The sequence below is a fragment of the Temnothorax nylanderi genome, unplaced genomic scaffold (assembly GCF_030848795.1).
Source record: "Temnothorax nylanderi isolate EJ_2023f unplaced genomic scaffold, tnyl_v1.0 TNYL_tig0090_pilon, whole genome shotgun sequence".
NCBI classification, from domain to species: Eukaryota; Metazoa; Arthropoda; class Insecta; order Hymenoptera; family Formicidae; genus Temnothorax; species Temnothorax nylanderi.
In genome coordinates this window covers 23116-46731 of record NW_027249152.1, presented here as the reverse complement: position 1 = coordinate 46731, position 23616 = coordinate 23116, and the positions used below count along the sequence as shown (strand labels likewise).

The 23616-nt window shown below is 35.6% G+C and overlaps 3 protein-coding genes and 1 long non-coding RNA gene across 14 annotated transcripts; 1 reads left to right on the top strand and 3 right to left on the bottom strand.

Annotated features, from left to right (window-relative positions):
• Window positions 1-41: 41 nt before the first annotated feature.
• Window positions 42-2999, bottom strand: LOC139774928 (uncharacterized). The gene is made up of 3 exons (XM_071710479.1): window positions 2850-2999; window positions 2123-2226; window positions 42-376 (listed from the first exon to the last, which is right to left on the bottom strand). The coding sequence occupies exons 1-3, from the start codon at window positions 2886-2888 to the stop codon at window positions 220-222; spliced, it is 300 nt and encodes a 99-aa protein (XP_071566580.1). The 5' UTR covers window positions 2889-2999; the 3' UTR covers window positions 42-219.
• A 1394-nt stretch (window positions 3000-4393) lies between these two features.
• On the top strand, window positions 4394-7953 carry LOC139774930 (uncharacterized). Its single transcript, XR_011718715.1, has 2 exons — window positions 4394-5827; window positions 6189-7953. It is a non-coding gene; the product is annotated as an uncharacterized lncRNA (long non-coding RNA).
• LOC139774927 (uncharacterized) lies at window positions 6930-12056 on the bottom strand. Of its 3 annotated transcripts, XM_071710478.1 has the most exons (8): window positions 11795-12055; window positions 10814-11120; window positions 10446-10736; window positions 10011-10367; window positions 9130-9924; window positions 8802-9008; window positions 7730-7836; window positions 6930-7432 (listed from the first exon to the last, which is right to left on the bottom strand). In XM_071710478.1, the coding sequence occupies exons 2-7, from the start codon at window positions 11048-11050 to the stop codon at window positions 7747-7749; spliced, it is 1977 nt and encodes a 658-aa protein (XP_071566579.1). In that variant the 5' UTR covers window positions 11051-11120; window positions 11795-12055; the 3' UTR covers window positions 6930-7432; window positions 7730-7746. The 3 variants fall into 3 exon arrangements, with proteins under 3 accessions (XP_071566579.1, XP_071566577.1, XP_071566576.1); XM_071710476.1 differs by having other exon boundaries at window positions 6930-7836; XM_071710475.1 differs by lacking the exons at window positions 6930-7432; window positions 7730-7836 and adding an exon at window positions 8314-8722 and having other exon boundaries at window positions 11795-12056.
• Window positions 12057-13085: 1029 nt separating this feature from the next.
• Window positions 13086-20520, bottom strand: Gc (gamma-glutamyl carboxylase). 9 transcript variants are annotated; one of them, XM_071710483.1, is made up of 13 exons: window positions 20300-20520; window positions 20026-20090; window positions 19286-19606; window positions 18204-18457; window positions 17054-17375; window positions 16790-16975; window positions 16493-16656; window positions 16141-16371; window positions 15813-16075; window positions 15379-15579; window positions 15004-15242; window positions 14466-14777; window positions 13086-14108 (listed from the first exon to the last, which is right to left on the bottom strand). In XM_071710483.1, exons 4-13 carry the CDS (start codon window positions 18439-18441, stop codon window positions 13946-13948), a joined length of 2319 nt encoding a protein of 772 aa, XP_071566584.1. In that variant the 5' UTR covers window positions 18442-18457; window positions 19286-19606; window positions 20026-20090; window positions 20300-20520; the 3' UTR covers window positions 13086-13945. The 9 variants fall into 9 exon arrangements, with proteins under 9 accessions (XP_071566584.1, XP_071566586.1, XP_071566588.1 ...); XM_071710485.1 differs by having other exon boundaries at window positions 19286-19591; XM_071710487.1 differs by having other exon boundaries at window positions 19286-19591; window positions 20339-20520.
• Between the last annotated feature and the right edge of the window lie 3096 nt (window positions 20521-23616).

Genomic DNA, 23616 nt, shown 5'->3' with positions numbered 1-23616 from the left:
GATCAATAAGGATGATGGTAGGAAACAAAGCATTCTTCACGTTTCTTTCACACATCTTCTTTATTCTTGTACAATAGAGATTTCAATGAAAACTTACGAAGCTAATGAAGCTGTCCAAGAGCTTCACGTATCTTAGAGAAAATTCATACGAAGAGCCAAAGGCTACACATTGATAGCGATAAACATAAAGTATCACGCGGATGGAATACGGGGCTCACGTCAACCCCAGTATCCGCCATAACCGCCAAATCCTCGTCCACCGTATCCTCCCCCCCAACCTCTGCCGTATCCTCCACCCCAACCTCTGCCGTATCCTCCCCCCCAACCTCCGCCGTATCCTCCATAGCCACCGTAGTATCTATATGGTCGTCCGTATCTGAAATTGTTCATGAGTCGTTCGATTAAGCAGTTTGAACGTCCGAAGAATTTGGTTATTTATTTAATGCAAACTAACGGTGATTTAAGACGTGACAGATTTTGTGAAATATTATATTATATAAAGCGTTCGAAAAATCGCCGCCTTTTTAATGACAGATGACTTGATAAATTTTAGAATCAATTTTTACTTAGTGATGATTTTTTGGAAAAAAAATATTGATTTAATATCGAATAAATCAGGATTTAATGCTGGAAAGAAAAGATTGCCGATCAACTCTAGAAGAAACAAATTAGTCTTTTTATCTTAAGTAACCTTTCGTTCGTTATGAATTAAAAGCATTATATTCATTACTTATAGGCGAGAGAAAAGGTTGAATATATAAAAGATATCACTTGTGCTGCGTATAGGTACGATTAGTATCAAATTACAATTTATAATCGTGATTACACACGGCAAAATAGCAGCAAACATTCTGTTTGCCTGCATTCTGCTTCTCCTGCCTTTATTGTCATTATAATAAATTATCATTTGAAGTATTGGGAACGTGAATGGAACATTAAAGATTTTACATATTCAAACAAATTGAAACTGAAACATTTGTGCACACATTATGCACACATTTAATGTGTATAAAATTAAAGATATCTTTTCGTTTTAAATTATCGATCATGTAAGATTTTTCAATGTCTCGGTGGTTATTTTAAATATCGTAAAAATTAGATTTTTCATCACCTAAACAATTGTTTAAGTTTAAGCTCCTATTTCGATACGCGACATTTTAGAGAAGCCACTGTACACTTTTCCATCTGTGACGGTAAATTTCGACGTTTCGTGAACGTCACTTGCAAGAAATATACGAGATACATACGGTCCGCTTAATTATTGCAAATTGATCGTTGCGGTTCGCTTTAGCGTTAATTGCTCATTGAAATGCGTCATTTATGCACGCGACTAGTTAGAGTGTTCGTGCGACAGGATTACGTACGAACAACATGTGATTCATGCGCAGTTCAGGAGAGGGATGCGGTGAATACGAATGAAGAAATACTGCGCCACAAAAGCGCAATATTTTTTTCCAAATGTCTCCTGTTTACGCGACTGTCATCTTTACGAACGAGTCGTTAAGCACCATAAACGAGCAAGACGCATACAAAGTGCGCGTGAGGTATGTATAATCGCGGTTGAGTAAGCCCCGATTACGATGCGATACGTGATCGCTGTTTGATGTTTGTCGTTACAACCACTCCCAACGACACGTCCGAACTCTAAATAATGAAGATATTGACAGTACGAGAAGCTGATCGTCAAAAAATTACCGCGCAATTTCCGAACCTCGATTTTCCACAGAACATGACTGTCTTTATCGTGCGACAGTTTAATTTCGTCTAATAATTTTAACGAAGGTACCTATTGATCACGCGAATGTAAAATCAACAGTTCCGCGAGAAAGAGCTAAATTAGCTTTGTAGCGATTGCAATGAATGAAGGGGTATGGGGTATGTTAAGAAAATGGATTTATTTGATTTTTTTACTTCACTTTGCAATGGCACGCGACGAATTTTGATATTGGCATTTTGGGAGCATTCTGAAAAGTATTCGTGTCCAAAACGCCTAATTATATTCATTACAATTTATTTTATAGGTCTATAAATTGTCTAAGGATGATGAGCTTCACGGATTCACGCATTTCCTGCGGATAGATCGATGTCAATGGGGTAGAAATTAAAATGATTCGTAACTCACCCCCAGTACGAGGCATCCGCTACTAGATCGTTCGCTTCCGGTTGTGGTACGCCCTCATTCTGCACAGCGGCGGCGAACGCGAGGAACGCCACGAGGAGGAACACCTAGAATCAATTCAAGGCGATTCCTTATTATCGTCTTCTCTCGATCTGCGATTCGCGCGATTAAAACCGAATCTTTTTAACGCGATCTCTATCCGTTCCCGTAACTCGTATCCAATGCACTTGAAAAATCTTCGATCGATCGGGGATTCGTCGGTCGCTTCCGCTGGATGCGATTTGCAACAATAATCCATGACGATATAATATTCGAAATTTGACAGATAAAATATAAGAGCGTCTTTTCCCCAAAAAGATTTCTAATAGAATAATATAGTAACGATTTTATATATTTTGATGATAATCTGACGTCATTTAATTCAAGTTTTCTGTATCAGTTTTAAACTTATATTCGATTATTATCATATTTATAGCTCGATTTATAAATCCCGGTCTACTTGATTGTCGAAGGTATAGTTTGAGCAATTCCCCTGAAGCGACTGGCTTTTCGGGCGCGAATTACTCTAATTTATAGACAAGTTAATCAGACTCGCGATTGACGTTTCGTGTCGTCGAGGAACAGCGTACACACGCGACGTGGTAAGAAAAAAAAACCAGAGGAAAGGAAAAGCGTCTTCGAGACGATAGTATCGACGTCGAAGATGAGAGGGATCCTACGGATCACTTACGAAATGCAATGGACGCAACATATCGGAGACTGATTCCATTTCGAGTGCAGCGGGCCTTTATATACGCGGCCGACCAGGCGTGTTTTCGTAGTACCCGGGATACGCACGCACCAACACGTGCACAGGCATCCCCGCGCCTGTCGTCGGCTTATACCTGCGGTTTTCGCACACGCGCGAACGAGCGGGCGAACGAGCGAGGAAGACACGCGATAACATGCTTCAAGAACGAGGAGTGTACCAGTTGCGACACAAAGAGCCGCAAATGGGAATGCCAATGTCGAGATTGCCGAGTGTTTTCGTGGGATCCCGGGATTCCGCGCGATGCGCACGGAGAGGCGCCCCGAGGACGTGATCCTCGTAAAATCCGAGGCGAGCGTAATCCGAGACCTCGCGACTTTATCGCGCTGATAATTTTCGCAGATATTCCCTTCGAGTCAACCTGTCTCGTTATGATTGATCTTAACATCTTCGTTTATCTCTAAAGTACCACTGAAGTGCAGGGAAGTTTCTTCATTTCGGAAAAAATAGAGAAGATGAGCCATCCATCTTTACTTGACAAAAACAACTGAAAATGTTTACGAGGTGTCAGGTTTAGATTAATAGAGTTGTGTTAATTTCTTCTTAGCATAAAAAATGTAAATAAGATCCGTTTGGAGGTAGAGATTAAATAAATTCACTTAATTATAATTAATAGGATAACTCGTTCTTTCCTTGTCATAAGAAATGAATGCATTCCGGCAGTCACTAAAAGAGTCACTCTATTTTAATTATTAAAACTTGATTATTAAATTATTCGATTGGTTTCAGGAGTTTCGCAAGAATGCATATTCGGACGGACACGCATATCTTACTTTCGGAAGATATTTTATTGGGACTTTTTGATTTCGCAATTAGACCACTCATAGTACAAACAAATAATTAATCATTCTTATCGAGAAAGACGAGCCATTCACACACATTTAGCATGCGTCTAATCGTGTATAATGATACTTCTCAGTATCTATCATTAGCAGAGAAAAGATTCTGGGAAGGCGCGGATTCTTTGGTCGCCGGACTAGGATTGTATTTTGCTGGACCTTTTCGGAGAGTCATTTACGTTAGGGGGATGATAATGACCGACGACCTAAAGGTTATAATTCTTGGAATTCCATACACTGTTCTTATACGCAAAAAATATCTGGGGATATTAAAAAATGGTCGACCACTTGTAGGTTGGATAGAAACGCTAAGTCGTTGAGTCGCGCGATTAATCATCCTCATTATCGTTTAGCGACGTTAGATATTTATTTGACACATCTCGATTGATAATAACATTTATACATATATATGTTCATATATGATTTAATTATAGAAGTTTTTACAATTATCTTTATTAATATTTATAGCAAAAATTGAAATAAATATTGAGAAAAAGATTGAAGGATAATACTTTATACTTTAAATACGCAATGAAAGTTAAGTTTTACAATTATTTTCGGTACAATAGTATTAATTTGGTAATGCCCCTGACCTAGAAGTTGCGCAATATTTTTATGTGTTATTTAAATGGAGGTTGGACTTTTACCGATGTTGTTTTTCCATACCTTTTAAAAAATATATTTACGAAAAGACGGCATTGCTGCGAAGATAATATCATACATTCTTTTTCTTGTGCTATAAACGTTGTTGTTATATTTATATTTTTATCATAAGTGGTGACATTTAACATAAAACCGGTCCGGCATATTTATGTTTAAACTGAAAATTCGGTCGAGGAATAAACCGCGGATTTGTCACAATCACGTTTTAAGTAAAAGTATGCGGAATTGTTGGAAGGACGTGAAATTACATAACTAAATTCTGAAATTCTCACACATGTCGCAAAAAGAAAGTTATGCCTAATGTAAACGGCAAACATTTCGGAAATATTCTCATGTTTCCGTAATTTTTCAAATAATCTCACTGTACGCTTTACACTTGAGAACAGTTAATTAAGACTTTGAGACGGTAAATTAAATAAACTATTAGCGCATTAAATATTTAGATATTTAAAATTCAGATATATTTATACAACGGATGTGTGGGTCAAATAATAATACAACAGATTCAGTATTAATATATTCTTCATAATTCTTTTATTTAACAGTAATTTACAGTTATATACAATTAATAGTAAAAAAAATCGCATTAACAAATAACAATTTTTATACCTACTAAATGATCATAGAAGAGAGAGGAACGAAAGATACTTCAAATTTCTTATTATCTCAACTGAAATATTCTGTGAAAGAAAATCTGTGTAAATCCCGTAATCCATAACGTATTTACGTGTCCAGTTGTGGAAAAAGCCAATGTCCGCGCTATGATATAATGCGACTTCCGATTGTTATCACGCTTTTTGTTTACGCAGTTCGCAACAGGATTTGACGCGCAGAACTCGTCAAGTTGAACGATGGTGCAATTATAAAACATGTCGCTTCTACGACGATTTACAGAGATACGAAGGTTTCTGCTTTTATACCATTGATGTCTCACCCTGGGTTCCGTAACGCGCATATGCGCGCATTTATCTATAGCATACGGTAACGTTTACTATAGAAAATGCGCGCATATATGCGCGTTACGGAACGTGGCCTTAAAGTTTTAAGGGATTGATTAAAAAAATTCTTATCAATATTTTTTATTTTGTTTTTCTTGCGTGTTAACAATAAGATAAACTCAAGGGGAGGGATTTAATTGAACCTTGATCAACCGGTCTCTCATAAAGAAAAAGTTCAACGCATATTTTGCAACTACGAAGATATTATCGATTCCCATGGCTGCTGCGTATCTAAAAGATGTTGGCGTCGCCCGCATTTCCGCTCGTCACCTTGATTAACGAACGCGTGCTACATCTTTCCATCACCGAGGGAATGCAAATTAGAAGGCGTCCTGTCTTGAGACAGGAGTAGTGCACTATTGACCATCAACGTTTACTCATTAACCCATCGGCCCATTAGGTAAGTCAAAATGATTCCCCATACCAACCATTAATTGTCTCTGCAATTAGCACCTGATTCAGAGCTCTATTCCTATTTGCAAAAATCCATATTTCTCAAAACTTTTTAAAATAAATCGACATAAATTTCGAAGTAAAATTGGATTACAAAAATTTTGAAAGTGTGGTAAGAACATTTTGAATTTGTTCCAAAAATCTAGTTCCAATTTGGAGCTCAATAAATTATAGACATTATACTAGATCTATTATACATCTATATTTCTAAGAATTTTTCAATTATATAAAAGTCAATAGAGTCAGTTTATTTCATATAATTCACTGTTTTTCTTTCTAATCTAATTCATTTACTTTCATGCCTTCAGTTCTACAATCATCAGTTAGATCCAGGGGAAGTACCCGCGATCCGTATTCCGTCTACTTGCGAGGATGATGATCATCAGCTTGACGGGGGATCCCCACGAGTGCATCAAACGGACGCCCGTTCGTTGGCTGTAAAGAATTTTTTAAAACGAGCGACCGGCCTGCCTTGAACGGGCTCGTCGTCGTCATCGTCGTCGCTGTCGCCGTCGCCGCCGCCGCCGTCGTCGTCGTCGTCGTCGTCGTGGTGCGTGTCCCTCTGCGATCAGTCTCGACCGATTTGCGAAAAGGTGGAGATACAATGAGCGCATGCGGTGATCGTAGCGCAAAAAGACATACGTCTTCTCCGACCGGCACGCGGGGAAGAATCGTTGACCGCGGGCTTCTCCATCCAAGGCCAGGCATCACCTTTTTTTCTTCTCCCTCTCCCTCTTCGCTACGAGGTACTTGGAACGGAGCTATAGTGGCCATGGTCCACGCGAGTCGCATCACCCAGCTTCGTCTTTGTTATCGCTCGGGCGCGAACGCGTTCCGCAGACGCGGGTAGAAATAAATAAGACTAGGGACGAGAGGATATTTTCTCTTAAGCGCGCTTGTAGTAGATCCAGAATAAACGTATTCGAGCGAGACGTGCTTGGTGTACATATATATCCATCATTAGCTATGACAGAGTTATGCGTAAATAGATTTGTCACAGTTATGCGTAAATAGATAGGCCTTGCAAAAATAGGTTCACTATTCAATAGTTTCATTGACAGCGCGTTTTCAAAACTATTTATTGTTTACTTACAGTATTAATACATGAGGTAACTAACGGTTGCGTACAGGTACTGCGTATGATGTACATAACTATAGATAACGCGGTACAGAATTCACATCCTAGCGTAAAATTTAGATATTACTCTCTTCGTTATAGTCGTCTTTTGTTAAAAACACTTTTACATCTTCCCTTGGCACAGTCTTTCAAATTACATCAAATATTAAACTACAGATAATTAATAAGTGAGAAACAAAAAAGATCTCAATATTTTTTCAAACTGTGTATCTACTACACTAATTACAAACTAATATGAAAAAAAATACGCATATATCGTACTCATGTAAGCCTTATTAAAATTAGATTTAAAACGTACAATATTTTTATTATTTTTTCACATTATTTTAATTATTATATAAGTATCCAGTCTGTGTGTTAAATTCTGTCTCTTCCATAATCACATTAGAAGCCGTCTACTACGTAAAATTGTTCCTACATCAATAGAAATCATATTAAAACTTCAACAATATAAGAGAGAGATACAGTAAGGTGCATTAATTCGATGGGTCATAGAATTCTGACTTATTGGCCGCTGGGTCTTTAATAATTATTGGAGGAAATTATTAAAAAGTCAGAATTCTATGATCCATCGAATTAATGCACCTTACTGTACATTATATCAGTTTATATGCTAATTGCTAATATGAAGTCCGTTCTCCTTGTATGAGAATACACAGTTATACAGTTATACTCTTATACAGTTCGACAGAATCAGATTAGTGTGCATACTTATATATTTTCGATTATTAATCTATGCATCTGTCAATATGCTTCATCAAATCTGGTAAATTCAGAAATGCCCTCGCGCAACATGGACATACTGCCAAGGCGTCGTTCTGCAATTAAGTTGATACATGTTAGTTTAGATTTACATGTAACACAATTGTTTTCAATTAAAAATGTCCAGTTACTTTAGATTTAAATTACTTAATTAAAAATTAAGTTATAACATAGTGTTATACATATTTTTTATCCTATTATGCGATAGCACATCGCGCAAAGAGCAAATTAAATTGATCCTTTAAATAAAAAAATAAAAAAAAGGAAATTGTATAGGGCTGTGACAAATGTCAAGTCGTTCCTGTAGATTCTGATCGTGTAATATATGGTATGTCATTTCGTATATTTTAACGCGACAAATAATCGTATAACATACTTAAACAACAATTGAATAATACTGATATCATGAGAAAATAAAGATAAGAACCATGTATTAAAAAAAATTTCTTATCTTAACTATTATCATATTAAAATGCGTATATGTAATACTTAATTTCTCTACAATTATGCAATTCAAAATACATGGATATATATATATATATATATATGATTTACTAATTGAGCAATATATTGTGAAGTATACATATAGCTTGTAATAATCCAATAAAAAGCTTAGTTGCATCCTTGAAAGAGCAGAGAGAATAAGGAGAAGAAAACAAAAGAGAAAAGTCTAGGATTAAAGTAGCTAACTTAGCAATGCCAACTATGCGATACTACATACGATTACAGAACTACAGAGAAGCAATACGATAAAAATAGAACTTATTTATATGAATATTTACGCGTATATCAATTTAGAAAGGAATTTGAATATTTAAATAAATACGTAATTATTCATTATTTCATTGGGAATAAGCGAAAAATATAATTTCGATAATTCGGCTGCTTCTCTCGCACAGTGGCGTTGCGACCTCTTGCGCGCCCGTTGTATTTGTCACCGCTCTAGTGGTAAATAAAAAGCAAGAAACGATCATTTTTATTTTTAGATAAAAGCGTCATGGCATAATGAATTTAAACTTACTGGATGTTCAGACGTTTGTCTTGGCTGACCACTGGAATCGGTAATGCCAGCAGATTCCTGTAACTGTTTGTTAAACTCTATTTGCTTTAGCAATTCTGTGCTCAATTTATTCTTTTCTTCTAACAATGCTTCTGCGAGCTTCTTCTCCTGTTGAAAGTCTTCTTCATAGAGCGATAATTGCGATCTTAATAAAGTTATCTCTTCCGCCTATAAATAGTATCATGAAAATAATGAAATTTAAGACGTGATGTTTAAATCTTATACATGTATCTTAAATTAAGACGTTACGTAAACTGTATTAGTTCAACTTAAGAAAAAATTCACTTACGCCTTGTGCAACCTGCTCTATCGTATTTTGAAGTTCTGTACTTTTCTCTTCGATCACGTGTCGCAAATTATTTGTCTCGCTCAACAGTTGGTCATAACGAACTTGCAATACTTTTTTCTCGTTTTGCAGATCTTTTTCGGAATTTTCGTATAGTTGACTTTGGTGATCAAGTGACACTTTTTCTTCATTTAAAGTGATTTTCTCTTGCTCGAAAAGTTCTCTCTCATCACGCAACGATACTTGTTCTATGTCCAAGCTCTTTTTCTGGCTTTCGAGGGATCTTTTTTCTTTCTCTAGGTTGTCCTTCTCTTGATCGAAAATTATTTTCTCTTTTTCCAGTGATTGCTGGTCGCGTTTAATCTGTTCTAACGTTTGTGAATTCTCGCGGGCGCTGTTATCCTTTAAAACGTTTAACTTCGTATTTTCGTCGATCGTTATTTCCAATTCGTATAGAATTGAATTATAATCAGAGAATATCTTTTGGAATTGATTCTTTGATTTAATTAAAGTTTGTCGATCAGTAATAAGTTTTACTTGCTCGTCAGCTAATTGTTTGCAAAACTGACATAATTTTTCTTCATACTGCATCTTAGAGTTATCGCCGTCAAGTCTAAGAATATCTGTAACTTCCTTTAAAACTTTTTCTATCCTACCAAAGTGTTCTATTTGTGCTATAAAACATTCGGTTAATTCTTGTAGCATGTCGTTATATTGCTTCACATTTTGTACCAATTTCTGACGGTTTAAATTGGACGATGTTTCCGATAAATCTTTCAGTTCAACAGGAGTAAAGATCTGCAAAATTCAAAAGACAATTCAATTTCATTCCTCAATTTAGTTACCTAAAATATTTTAGCAAACAACTTTTTAAAGAAACGTACACATTGTAACTTTTGTTCAAGTATATCAATGGATTTTTTCAAGCAAGCAATTTCCTGATCCTTTGCAGAACACGCCTCTGAACATTTCGAAATTTCAGGTTTCACATAACTGTGGCTGTCACTGGAACTTAACGATTTCATTGCCAACTCTAATTCTTTTTCTACTTTTAATTGTTGTTTTTGTTGGTCTTTATCGGCAAACTTTTCGGATATTACAGACGTTATGTATTCTTTACATTTCTCAATAGCTATCTTTGATATTGCGCCTGTAAGTTTGGGCACGTTCTGTTCAAGTTCTGTTTCACTGGTGGAAGCATTACTAATAATAGTGTCAGATTCAGAAATGGCACTAATCGCCTGGAAAAAAGTAAAATGGACAATAAAATTATGTATAACATGTATTACATATATATTTAACGTAATATATTTCTATACCTTATATCCTATATCTTCAGTGTGTTGCGAGAGCCAGAGTTTAGTTTTCAGTTCTGCATTTTCCTTTTTGAGATGATTTATAAGTTCTTTAGTTTCCGCAAACTTTTGCTTATGATTTTGATGAACCTTGGTCACCTCCTCCTGCCACATTGCCAGGGTATTAAACTGCTGTTTCATAGAGTCGTTGTTCTGCCTCAAGGTTTCCTTCAATTTCACATTTTCTTGCAACATTTCCGTCAATCTGCGTTGCATCTCAGTTATGCTCAGCGACGACACCATTGACTTATAGTCCTGCAGGGGAAAATATTTTTATTACTATTTACCATTTTAAGCAATCATGAGATAAAACAAAATTGCGATGTACGTACAATTGACATGCTCTTCTGTTGGATATCAACATAGGAAGCTAATAAGGAAGCCTGAGCCTCTACCGAATCTTTACCAAGCACTATGAAAGAAAGGCTATCTTCCTCATTGGCATTGACGTTAGTAAATGTACTTATATTTAAAGCCGTAGTAACAGGCTCATCCAACTTGAACAATGGTTCCTTACTTCCTTCAGTGATTCCTCCTGCTTTAGGGTTTTCAGGCTGAACTGGATTCATGATTGTTCTCGATTAAGATTGTTTGGTCAATCTTGCACAGCAATTAAAAATCAACGATGAAACGTCTAGGCTGAAAAATTAATTATTATTTTCCTATAATAATGTATTATTAATAATAAAATAGTGAGTGGCGCTGTAAGATAAACCTGTACCCTTTTAACAGTGTAACAAATGACGCGGAATATTCCGATATCTATTTTTTCAATATACACTGATTTGAGACATGGTGAAGTATTTAATTTACATTTTAGACTTACAACAGTTGTGTATAAGTAAAATCATACCTATCGGAGTCGGATCACGTTAGGTAATCTCTCTAAAACTTACATCAGATTTTTTTTTATTGAGGTTAGACAACAAAAGCTTTTACATTAATGCGACGAGTAATCGCCCTATCAACAAATTCGTATCAAAGGCGTAGTCAATCGTTAATCTCTACGTCGCAATTAGATTGCATTTGTTCATTGCTACGTCAGAGGCGTATTCTTAGATTGTTGTAAACAACCTAAGGACACAATTCATTTAGGCTGTATCAGCGACATGAAATTTTGTGAAATGCTATTTTTGTCAATTTTGTTCACGCAAGTCGGGGCAAAAAAAAATTGAAACGGAGAAAGAAAAGGAAAAGAAAAATAATGCTATACGTAACGTTTCATTAACATAAGATAAATACCGATAAGTCCGAATTAATTAAGAGCGTAGAGAAATGATTTAATAATGCGAAAGTGTTAAATTTAGACTCACCGTTATGACCAAAGTATCTGCAGTCGCGTGTGCATCACCACGAAACAGGAAGTGAGTATGTTCTTGATTTTTCACCCTCGTATCTTCCACCATGTCTCGAACACGTCTCGAATCTCCTCCAACCTCCAATGCCCTCCACTAACTAAACTAAACTCCACTTCTCTAGTTCTCTTTTACGTCTAATCCAAATCAGAGAGAAGGATGAGAGGCGCAATCCGCGCAATAATAGCGATTTTCTTGGGACGCTTTTGCTAGGCCGTACAGTAGCGCCACACATCCACTTTTAAGAATTGGAACTACGAGTCACCTCCACTTTTCGATACTGTCGATGAATTTGGTTCATGTCCGTGCTATGTGCCACTTTTCGATATTGTCGGTCTTTGGCGGTTCGTGTCCGTGCTACATCCACTTTTTGAAACTGTCGGTCATTTGGTTCATGTGCACTGCACATGGTTTGCATCCGTGCTAATGGTTCGTGTCCGAACTACCCAGCTGGAGGGGATATGCTGGCCACGGCGGCCGCGTATAGTTGGCAAACAAATTAAAAATTATTGAAAATTATCTTATCATTGGATAAGATAAGAGACACTTACCGCTTTCATAATTGAAATTGTAATTGTAATTGTATTCGCCGCATGCAATTACAATTACAATTTTTACACTTCTCCGCTATTTTACATTTGCATTTCTAACGCTTTGTTTACAATACATTATAATTCTCTTTATCATACTTATCATTTCATTCCATTCATTCTCTCTCTCTCTCTCTCTCTCTCTCTCTCTCTCTCTCTCTCTCTCTCTCTCTCTCTCTCTCTCTCTCTCTCTCTCTCTCTCTCTTTCTCTCATTCTTCCTCCCTTTTTCTCCTTAATCACTCCACGGATATTTTTATCTTCTTATAAGATTCTTTCTTTTAATTTGTCCATTTAGGACCTTTCCCATCATCCGTTTTTTAAATTTCTTTCCAACATCTCCTTGCCCATACACTACCCATAATTTTTCTGAAACAGAAATAAAGATAAAAGAAAACTATAAACCATTTGGCATTCAAATTTTGATTTATTTATTTGATAAGCGTTCTTTTGCGTTCGATGTTTTCTCTGTTTAGAATTATACGAAAGTTATCAAATATTTTAGAAAATTCTATATTTATTATAAGTATTACGTATTAATATTTAAATATTTAAAAAAAGGGAAAGAAGAGAATAGACATAAAATCAGATCTTTTATAACTTCTTTTCTGATTTGCTTTCTTTGCTTTTCCTGAAGTAAAAGAAAGATTGAGAGGAGGGGGAGAGCCATAATAATATCTTTATTGTTGATTGTATAATTGTAAGTTGTACAAAGATTGAGACTAAATTATAATAATGCTTAACATTTAATTAATCTGTGGTCTACAAGACTGCGTGCAGTAATATTTGAAAAGAATTTAAATAATTTGTTAACAATATAAAACATTTCGTTTATAGTACATTTACAAAATAGGTATGTAATTTATTTTTAAGTTGCTGAGTTAGATACTGAAATTGATCAAATATCAGTCTAGCAATTATATTTTAAGTTACAATAGATTATCACATTAATTTGCAACAATTAGATACTGTATTTTATCACATGGTATTATGTATAATATAAAAATAATAAAAATAACTTTTTTGCTATATTATCATTTTTCTACTGATAACAATTATATATATGTATGTATATACATGTATTGTATATTATTTTATATATGTATATGCGTATATTTTATATATGTATATCTTTTAAACAATTGTATATATTTTTATATAAATAAATAATTTTTTCTAAAATTATTAAAGATAAAGATAATAAATTATCTCAATTAGTTTAAAAATATATTTTATGGTATGTAGATTCTTTCTCTATAATGCTCTACAAACATATTTATAAACTGTAAGAAACTGTAATTTTGAAAACACAACCGAGATAAATTAATTGTATATATTAACCATAAATTCATTTATTGCAAATTTTTTGTTGAGAATTTATTGAATTCCCAAATTACTTAAGCTTTGATAATAAAGTCTAATATAAATTAATTTGCGTTCAAAAAATAATACAATTCCTGAAAAGATGCTAACAAAAATGAAATATATTGAGACAAGTAAAGATGTAATTTTATTTTTTTTTCATTCATTATTAATACGCACTCGTCGTACCATAGGAACGTCATATACCAAGTTTAAGAAGGCATTTATTATATGGACGAATGTTCTTATCCATGCAATAATCTTATAATTAATTTCTTTTAACAATCGTGGCGTGTCTTCTATTACTGGAGGAGGTTCTCTTCTGAAAAAAGGAGACAAAGTGTATGATTTCTAAAAGAAATTGATTTAACTTCACAATTTTTTTATTTAATGTATAGAAGTTTCATTTATTTTATTTATTTTAATAGTTGATTGTTTCCTTAGGATAAAATATAAGTTATATATTATGAACACTGTGTAAAAATTTGTAGAATTTGTTGTATTGAATCAGGACATACCAAAACTTTTATTTTTATGAATACATATATTGAATAGTAGCAGTTTATAAAAAAATTTAAATAAAAATGTTTTATATTTGAACTTCAATTTATGGTTTTAAATATAGTAATATTTCATTATATATCGTATAATACATATATTTACATAATACGGTATTTACCTTTCACTATCCAATTGTTTCGTTTGATTCGTATAAGTGTACATGTAGCATGCAGGATAAGAACTCATAGTCTTTATTCGATGAAACCTCCCTGTTTCGACAGGAATTGATTTTTTCTTCGACACAGTGATCACATCCATCGATTTTTCTTCACTGAAAGTTACCTCACCTTCCAGCACCGTTAAAGAAACGTTCGCGAAATCGGTGGATATGTAGTTTTCCAAGTACATTCCTGGAAAGTCGGCCACGAACAACACATCCGTATAATTGGACCAAGTGTATACATGCTGCTCAATTTCATCCATTTTATGTCTGAAAACGATAAAAAATAGAATTTTTAGAATAAGAAAATAAACGTATAGCTATTATTAAATTAATAACAAATTTTAAATAATTTTCCATAAGTTCTCTTGACCAATCGAGATAGTTGGCCAGTCATTAATTATTCTTCATAACTTTTGACGATATATTTGATCGCGAATATTAATCTCATATTATATCTAATAAATTAATTTAATGATTATATAGATATACATACCGATACGAATTATACTGCGTGAGTAACGGCATCAGGAACGAAACGGGCTTAAATGGATGCCAGTCGACTGTCAGCATATCGACGTTCGGGTCAAATATTCTCTGTTGAAATCTGCCATTTAGCGAACACCACACGTCCATGTAAATGCTTAAATTCGTAGATAGTTTCGTCCACTTTTCTTTATCCTCAGACTGATGATTGATCCTCAATCCTTTCTCTTTTCGACGCATCAGATTATCCTAAATTTACACACAGACAAATTCGATATTAGATTAATGAGATAAATAGTTTCATAAATAGCTATGCAATAATGTGGCATAAGAAAGAAAATGATTAAGAATTTTAGGCACTTATTTATTTGCGGCACTTAAAAACCTTTAAGCATTGCGAATATTGTATCGCCATGTCTCCGTGCTTCAGCCATCGATCTCCTTGCACCCATGCGTCAGGATTTAAATATCGTATCTCGTTGTTCGCGTTATCGTGCACTTTGATCACTACGAGTATAGTGTCCCAGGCATGAACCATCATGTCCCAGGAATAACCATATAGACCAGGTACCCAATTGTTATAGCCCTGAAATACAGAACGTTTCATTTTCATTATAGATATGGCGATCATACGATAATTTATGCAAATTTATATAAACTTGCATTAAAGTCCTTTTACGTATTGTGTGTAATTTTGCAGAATTAATTTAAGTGTGAAAATAAATGTATCGCCACATTTTAGAAATACGATTACTATTTGTGTGAATACTGCAGTGATACAATATAATGTAATAATAATATTGTTAATAGGTTTGATACCTTCGATATGAAATGCGAGTACGGCAGAAAAAACTGCAGTACAACATGGCACAGCAATAGCGACGCTACAAATTTTTGTTTCCTCGTAGCTTTCGGCGATTGCCGAGCTATCCGAACCTTTTTATAAATACTTGTTGTTTCTTTTTCATTAGGCTTAATCGAATTGTTAGATAATTGTGTATCGTTATCTTTTTTGTCGGTTTTCTTTTTAGATTTTGATTTAACAAAATAATTTTCATTCTTTCCCTCGCTCGTTGCTTTCTCTGAAAATAGTTGTAAATATTTTTAAGCTTGTATTAAATTATTATTGTTAAAAAAAATTATTTACCTTTATGTATCGCTTCCTTACACGAGATCTCATTTGAAGGCAATACTAAGCAGTTGGGCTTCATAGATTCTTCTACTCGACTATCAGTCTCTTTTTCGTTATTTGCGTCGATTGAATTTGCATTAACCGATAAAATCTTTTGCTTCCGTCTAAAGTACAATCCTAATCTACGTGGCCAGTCTACGCGACAGAAGAGTGGCATTGTTGTCAGGCACACATATGGAAACATTCCTGAAAAGATCTTTTCTGAAGCCTTTTCCAAAATTTTATATAAATAATAGGGCACAAAAAATCTTCGAATATTCTTATCAAGTCTTAACCAAAATTTATGTTTGTTTTAAATAATAATTACCTATGCTAAATAGTCTCGAGTTCATAACATGAAAAGCTGCGCAGAAGACCATGGAGGGTATACGTGTTTTCTCGAGCAGCATCCAAAATCCGACGGACAGATCGAAGATAAAGCCGAACCAATGGACGATTAGAAAGTCGATCTGTTCAGCAGACAGAAATATTCTGAAAGAAAGCATTTTCCTCGTAGATATACTCGTCAGTCGGAAACAATCCTGTTCTTATTTTACAACAGTGAAACTTTGCTCGCTGGAATACGAGATCTGTTTTGGTTTCGAACAATGTGAGTTCCACTTACTTAAATGGATGAAACACCCAGTGTCTAGACAGATTCATCATAGAGTAACCTTCGAGCCATTCTCTGCCGGACTTCTTCAAGCCGGCCAAGAAGTAAAGCGCGAAGAATTGAAATTTCAAGATGAAGTAATTCCAGTACGGCACGGAGTGCCCCCCATCTCGTGTCGCATTACTTGCATCTAACGCACTAACGATAGCACATTAAATTTCACTGGCGACTAATGTGTGTTTAGGAGAATTATGAAAATACAGATACTCGACTTACAAATATTTGTTTGCTTCCGTTCCCCAGAACAAAGTGGCGACGATACCGTAGAGATAGGTATGATTGTTCCAGTAGGTCTTTTCTAGCAAGAAGATATACCAATAAGGCAACACGAAGCAGGCGCACGCGATCTTGAAATGCAGACCGAGCGCGATTCCGAAGGCACCTATCCACATCACCGTGTATATCATTATCATCCACGGCAGCGATGGTGATTTCATCCCGTGGATCAATGGGAAGTGACAGTCCCACGGATCTCCCCATTTTATGTCGACGTCTGCGAATCCTCTCTCCTCGACGACGTCTATCACCATGCACAGACCTGGAGAAAGATTTGTCATTGAATTATTAGGATGTACTACTGAAATTCTACGAATACATCGAAAAAGAGGTTGGGACTGTTTGTGATTTAAATTGCTTTATAAATGTATAAAAGAATTTTTCTGTGCTTTAAAATGGCTTTAAATGTCAACTATTTTAAATATTTAATCAAGCTTAATTGCACACTGCACAAACGTTATGAAGATAAAGACGCTCGTAAGTAATGCACTTTTTCTACGGGCGATATAGAATCACGGTCGTGCTTTTATTGGCTCGAGCCATTAATTCTCATGACTGCTTTAATAGGTCTTAAATCGTGTCTAGTTCTTACAATTCAAATTCTTCGCTCCGTTTGTAAAGTGTTGCGATGAGTAGGATTAAACTGTATGGTAACAGCGATGAGCCAATGTGTTGATTTGTGAAAAATTAACTCACAAAAAGATTCTTTCAATCTTAACGCCAATGCTATATTATTATGATATAAATAAATTATGTAATTAAAATTAAGTAATCGTTCTCTTTCGCCGTTATTTTATCTAATCATTTTAAATGCAACGTCATTGACAAATATATAAAAAATATTTAACGATTGCAACACAAACCGCAGTAAACAATATTAAGAAGTTAAAAATATAGTAAAATTTTTTACGTAATAATGTTAAATGTAATTTTGAATATTAAATATATAGTTTTAAGTATTAATAGAATGTTAGTCAATATTTTAACAGAATGTTAAATTATTTTAACAGTTTTTTAATTTGTGACAGTTACCTGGCTTAATTTGTAATTACAGAAATTATATAATAATACAATTATCAAGTTAGCTTACCAAATAAAGCTCTGGCTACTCCTAGACTGGCTGGATCCGTCGGACGATATAGGAACTGAGTAAATTTCTCTAAACTCGACAAATCGTTTACTTTAAAGCCAAATAGTCTTTCGAAATTGTTATTAAATGACAATTTCAATGATGACCAACGTTCAGACACGAATTTCATGAAATTTTTTATAAGTGATCCATCGTTTGGCGACGCATCTTTCGTCGGCTCATCTTTTTTTCTCCACATACCACCGCTTCCAGTTCTGCAAGCAAACAACAGATTCCCAATTAATTTTATTTTTTAATTATTTTGCCTTTTTAATCTTATCTGAAGTTATCAAAATTGAGGAAGCACATTTAAAAATTGTATTGTAAGAAAAAATATAAATTATATGATTAAATTTATGAATGTGACAATAAATTATTTGAACATTTTTAACAATTTTAAACGTTTTAGCATATTTTTTTATAAGCTTTATATAATTTGTAAAATAGAAGATAATTATGATAACAATTTATAAAAGACACACGTATAAATAATTATTATATTTAATAGCTCGTTGCATAATGTGTTAAAGTTCTTTAATTTAAAAGACAATAGGATATAATAATTCTTTAAAGAGCGAGGCATATTCGTGATGATAAATTTTTCCAAGTACTTATTTCTGTTAATTTGTAACAGGAAACTAGTTGTAATGTATGGTGATTGAATGAATTGTCGCTGCCGACGAGCAAATCACACTTTCGTTGAAGCAATTTTATAATATTAAATAACATTTAATTTACGTGCTACTTTAATTGATTCAAAAATTACATTGTTGTATTAAATTAATAAATTAATTAATATCAGAGAATATACTGTTACATCGATACCTCCATTTCGTAAACCGCAATGCAGTTGTGATTCTAGGAAACAGCACGTGCGACGATTATCGAAACAATTCTCGCGCATGCAGAATATGTTGCACACTCTCTGTACGTCTCTCTCTCGTCACGTGTTTCTCCCCCCATCAGACAGTCGACGCGGTTTCAAATGCATAGATTTTAAAGGACGAAAGAAAGAGAGATCAAGCGCGAGTCACACTTAATACCTGGTTCTCTTCACGAACGGACACTGATGACACTGTGAGGAGTCAGCCGCCGAAGTTGGAAGACAAGATCTTCGTCTTCGCTCTCGGTAGCGCTGTGTGGTAGGCTGGTCGGCTTCTGTCTGGAGTCTGGACAGCTGGAGAAGGAAGAGAGGAGCACTTTGCGCCGGTTGTTCCAGAGGTTCAGAGTAGGAATACCGTCGCCAGGCAACGTGGCACGAATTATTGACCCGCGCCCGCGCAATAATTATACTTCACACCTCTTCATCTTGCACGCACTAGGATTTCACTGATAGACATTATCGATATCTAAAAAACGAAAGACTACAATCGGAAAATATTAGCTGTCAAATAATTACAACATGTTAAAATTAGAAAGAGACTGTTCTCAAACATTTTGAATATTATCTTTGTACAAAGTGCAATAATACAAGAATTAATAGTTCCAATTTGATTATTTTACTAGTAATAAATTAAAAATTAAAATAGAAAGAAATACAAATAATAAGAATAAAATATTTATCTTAAAAATAAAAAAATTTGTCGCATTAAAAAAATATTATTTATAAATGTTTCTTAGATTGTAAATATAAAACCCAATTAAACAACAGACTCAAATGTATTGTAGCATATTGTAGCACATAAGTCCGATGTCTTCTATATATAGAATATACATATGATTCATAAGATCTCATTAGCAGTGCCTAGATTACGCTTACGAGGTATATTTATGTGTTACTCACGCAACGATCGCAGCTTAAGCAATTATTGTTGCGCTAAATTGAATTGCGCACTTTAATCATGTTTTCTAATTAAGATAACAAAAACAATTCTTTATTAGGACAATTATTGAACAAATAGTTTCGAGATATATTCCGATAGATATTCCTGGAAAGGTCATAAAAATTAAAATATTTTAGATAAATTCGCGATAGCGAGCGAGTAAATCAAACTCAAGACGTTTTTTCCTCCGTGACAGAAATATTCGGAGAGCAGGGTTAACAACTTCAGATATACTCAGGGTTAACAGCTTCAGATATGCCGACGTTATATTACAATCAAGCTGCTTTTTGTGTCGGTTGTATCGCGATATCGAGCGAGAAGATCGACGCACGCACAATTGCAATAACAATTTGAACTTGGAATATTCGCGATAACAATTCCGGCGACTGGCGAGAGGCGGCGAAGACGATCTTGCGAGTACCGTATCTACGGGCTGCTGTGTCAGAGTCCACAGACTGTCTTCTCCGCTAAGAAAGCATCTCCTCCTTGCCCACTCGTCCCGCCGCGCGCGTTCAGATACAACTCGCGTTATCTCTGCTCGCTAATTTCGCTCCACATAACTGAACCCGGATTCTTAACGAGGCAACAAACGAGGGCAACAAATGCAACCACAAGCTGATTGTAAGGTTTTACTTTATGTTTTGCCTACGGGATATGTATATACATTGTGAAAGAAAAGAAAATATATTATTTTGAAAAAGTAAGATATTCAAAGTCAGAAGACCTGACTTTAATTTTAAGAATAGATTATCAAACAAATCTCGGAAATCGATTCTCTATCTTATTGTTAGAACAATTTCAAGAGCAGTCATTATATAGACAACTATTTGATACCAGGCATACCATTAACTATTTTTTATTTCAAAATATTTATTCGCGTCCCTTTCCAAATTGCTAAAGCCCAGGTGCAACATTATGCTGCAATAAAATTTGCATGTTTGCATACGATAGCAATAAATAAGTGTACGTAGCAAATAATGACTCTGTCACAATGGCCGAGATTATTTAATCGCGCTGTCCGGAGCCGCTGAATCGGCACCAGGAGTCTTTTTCGATCTCGCAGCTGGGGCGTTTTAATGAATGGACGTCATTTCGCGCGCTGTATATATTCCCAACGGCCGTTTTAGGGCTGTAAAACAAAAGACTGATTTATTTCAGCACGCCCCTCAATCTGTCTCCGTGGACCACTTTTGATTAGTGCTGCCTCTTCAAGTTTCGGCTCTCTAAAACCGTCTCGTGACGGATTTTAGCCCGACGGGGTCACCTGGCCCGATTTGAATGCATCAAAATCTGGACGTACATTATGTCATAATTTTATTAATATATCTTTAGTTGTAGATAAATGTTATTTATTATTAGTATAAGGAAGTAGAATTGGTTGTTTTTAAAATAAATAAGAGAGATTCTAGAGAATTTCTATAATTATATTATAAACTATTTTACGACAATTATTTTGCATTTTAATAGAATAATAAATAATAGAACCATGGTATCAAAAGTCGATTTTAGCGGTCGGCCATTTAAAGCTGTATAGTGCAACAACGAGCGAATGTTTCGCGTTTTCTTCCATCAGGCGACAAATCGAGTTAGGTATTTTCAGCGTAAGCGGGGAAATTAATACCGGTATTCGTTTATTCCGGCACGGGCCACCCCGTGTATTTGCCGAGCATATTTATTTTGGAATTCGAGCGGCCGCACCTGGAATTGAGAACAGGCGGAGGAGAGAGACGGAGAGCGATTGCAGACATGTATTTGCTTAGCTATTTATCACGGTTTATTATTTCCCATTGTCGGCGAAGTCGGCGCATTGTTGACGCACGAGAAGGGCCAAGGCGAATCTCTAAAACCGTGTCTGATCGAAATTTGCATAGAGAGCGCAGGGTGCATCCGATTACGGGGTCTATTAATTGCGGCCTCGCATTGTTCTCGCGACTCGCGGGGCCCGATTTGCCCGTTTCTCAGATTACTGACTCTTTTTCAGATGGAGGGCTCGATTGAATCCCAAAATATCGGAAAGTACTTGCCTTAATAATAAATATCGGCGTATGTAACAACTTCCTTTCATATAATTGCATTTTCAATTTTTCACTTATCTTATACATACATTCTCATATAATTTTTTATAGTTATAGTTAAAATTTTTAGAAATTAGTGTATTTGTAAAATTAGAATGAGATTGTTAGATTATTAATAAGATTATTAAAATAAAACATTTGTTTACAATGCACACAGTATTCGTTTAGAAGCTAAGTGATATAAGGATCGATATTATTTTACGCTCTTCTTTCGATGTTGTTTCTGAGAATAAGTCGATGAATATTTATTATTATTGGCACTTCGGATCACGGACTCTCGTGTAACAACATCGAGGGATGGCTGCCAAGAAAGCGAGGGCTGCGAGGTGAGGAGGAGGGGTGGAGTTAGATGGAGTGGGCAAAAAAATCGGGCATAAAATTAACAGTATACAGCCTGCAGAATGCAGTTTGTTGCTCGGCAGTAATATTTCACGAAGGTCTCCCCTGCGGGGCAGAGTGGGTTCGTTCTCCAGGGGAGGACGCAACAATGGAACCCTTTACCGTGCCCCCGGTGCCCAGAGCCAGCATCCATACATCATCATTCATACTGGGAAAAAAAGCCGGGGGCACCTTTGCAGAGCGCAAAGGTTGGGGGACGGCGAAACTTTCGAGGCACCCCGAGTATTCCGCATCAAGTATTTCCCGAACGTATCGAGAGATTACGTCTTGTCCGAGAGTAAACCTCAGCGATTTGCGAAGCTATGTCCAGAAATTGTGATCGTTTTCTGTCACGGTACGAAACCAATTGCGACGCTATTTTTCATATTAACGATAAAACAATTTAAATTTCAAACTATTTAACGAATATATCTAAATACATTTAATGCATGTGTCTAACTTTGTCATGCTAATTTTCTATATTATATAAGATTATGCAATGAATGTGATGTTCCAACACGCAAAATTCTCAAAAGAAATGCGACGTCTCTCATAAAAATCGCGGCGTGACATTTTCGTGGCTATTACACACGTTTTCAGAAGTCAAACTTCACCCCTTGGACAGACACGCCTTCTGGAAAAGAAAGGATTGCTTCGTGTAAACAATGACGGGTAAAAATCACTATGCCATGGCGTTATGGAAACCATAACTGGCCGAGGGAAGAGAGAATCCACGATCGTTGAAGGAAGATACGCGATCGGTTTAACCCGGGATCCATCGATCACCCGAGAAACGGCAGCCGTCGAGTTCGCCGGTATCGAGACTCGACTCGGCGTGAAGTGAGAACTGGTGAAAAGAGAAACGCGAGCGAGAGACGAGCGTAATCCGCTTTCCGAAACGAGGCAACCCCTTCGTAGATGACGACCCATCGGTCGTGTCACAGCACGGGTGACTGATTGTAAAACCATAGAGTAACCCACAAAGGGTTGCGACGCGAGGCGAGCGACGGAGAAACGCGGAGTGAGCGCAGACTGCAAGAGGGAGAGGGTTTTAAAATTGCGCCTCGTAATCGACGTGTAATCCTCTACAACCGTGAC

Excerpts from the sequence above, each read along its gene's own strand:
- LOC139774928 (XM_071710479.1), bottom strand. The coding sequence starts at position 2,888 with ATGGAATCAGTCTCCGATATGTTGCGTCCATTGCATTTC. Across the intron at positions 2,227-2,849 it reads TGTTGCGTCCATTGCATTTC|GTGTTCCTCCTCGTGGCGTT; the intron begins GTAAGTGATCCG and ends AATTGATTCTAG. Across the intron at positions 377-2,122 it reads GCGGATGCCTCGTACTGGGG|ATACGGACGACCATATAGAT; the intron begins GTGAGTTACGAA and ends GAACAATTTCAG.
- Gc (XM_071710480.1), bottom strand. The coding sequence starts at position 18,441 with ATGTGGAGAAAAAAAGATGAGCCGACGAAAGATGCGTCGCCAAACGAT. Across the intron at positions 16,657-16,789 it reads TGGGTGTTTCATCCATTTAA|AATATTTCTGTCTGCTGAAC; the intron begins GTAAGTGGAACT and ends GCTTTCTTTCAG. Across the intron at positions 14,109-14,465 it reads AAACAATTGGATAGTGAAAG|AAGAGAACCTCCTCCAGTAA; the intron begins GTAAATACCGTA and ends TCCTTTTTTCAG.
- LOC139774927 (XM_071710475.1), bottom strand. The coding sequence starts at position 11,050 with ATGAATCCAGTTCAGCCTGAAAACCCTAAAGCAGGAGGAATCACTGAA. Across the intron at positions 10,737-10,813 it reads AACAGAAGAGCATGTCAATT|GACTATAAGTCAATGGTGTC; the intron begins GTACGTACATCG and ends TTTCCCCTGCAG. Across the intron at positions 9,009-9,129 it reads TAGAGCAGGTTGCACAAGGC|GCGGAAGAGATAACTTTATT; the intron begins GTAAGTGAATTT and ends TACTATTTATAG.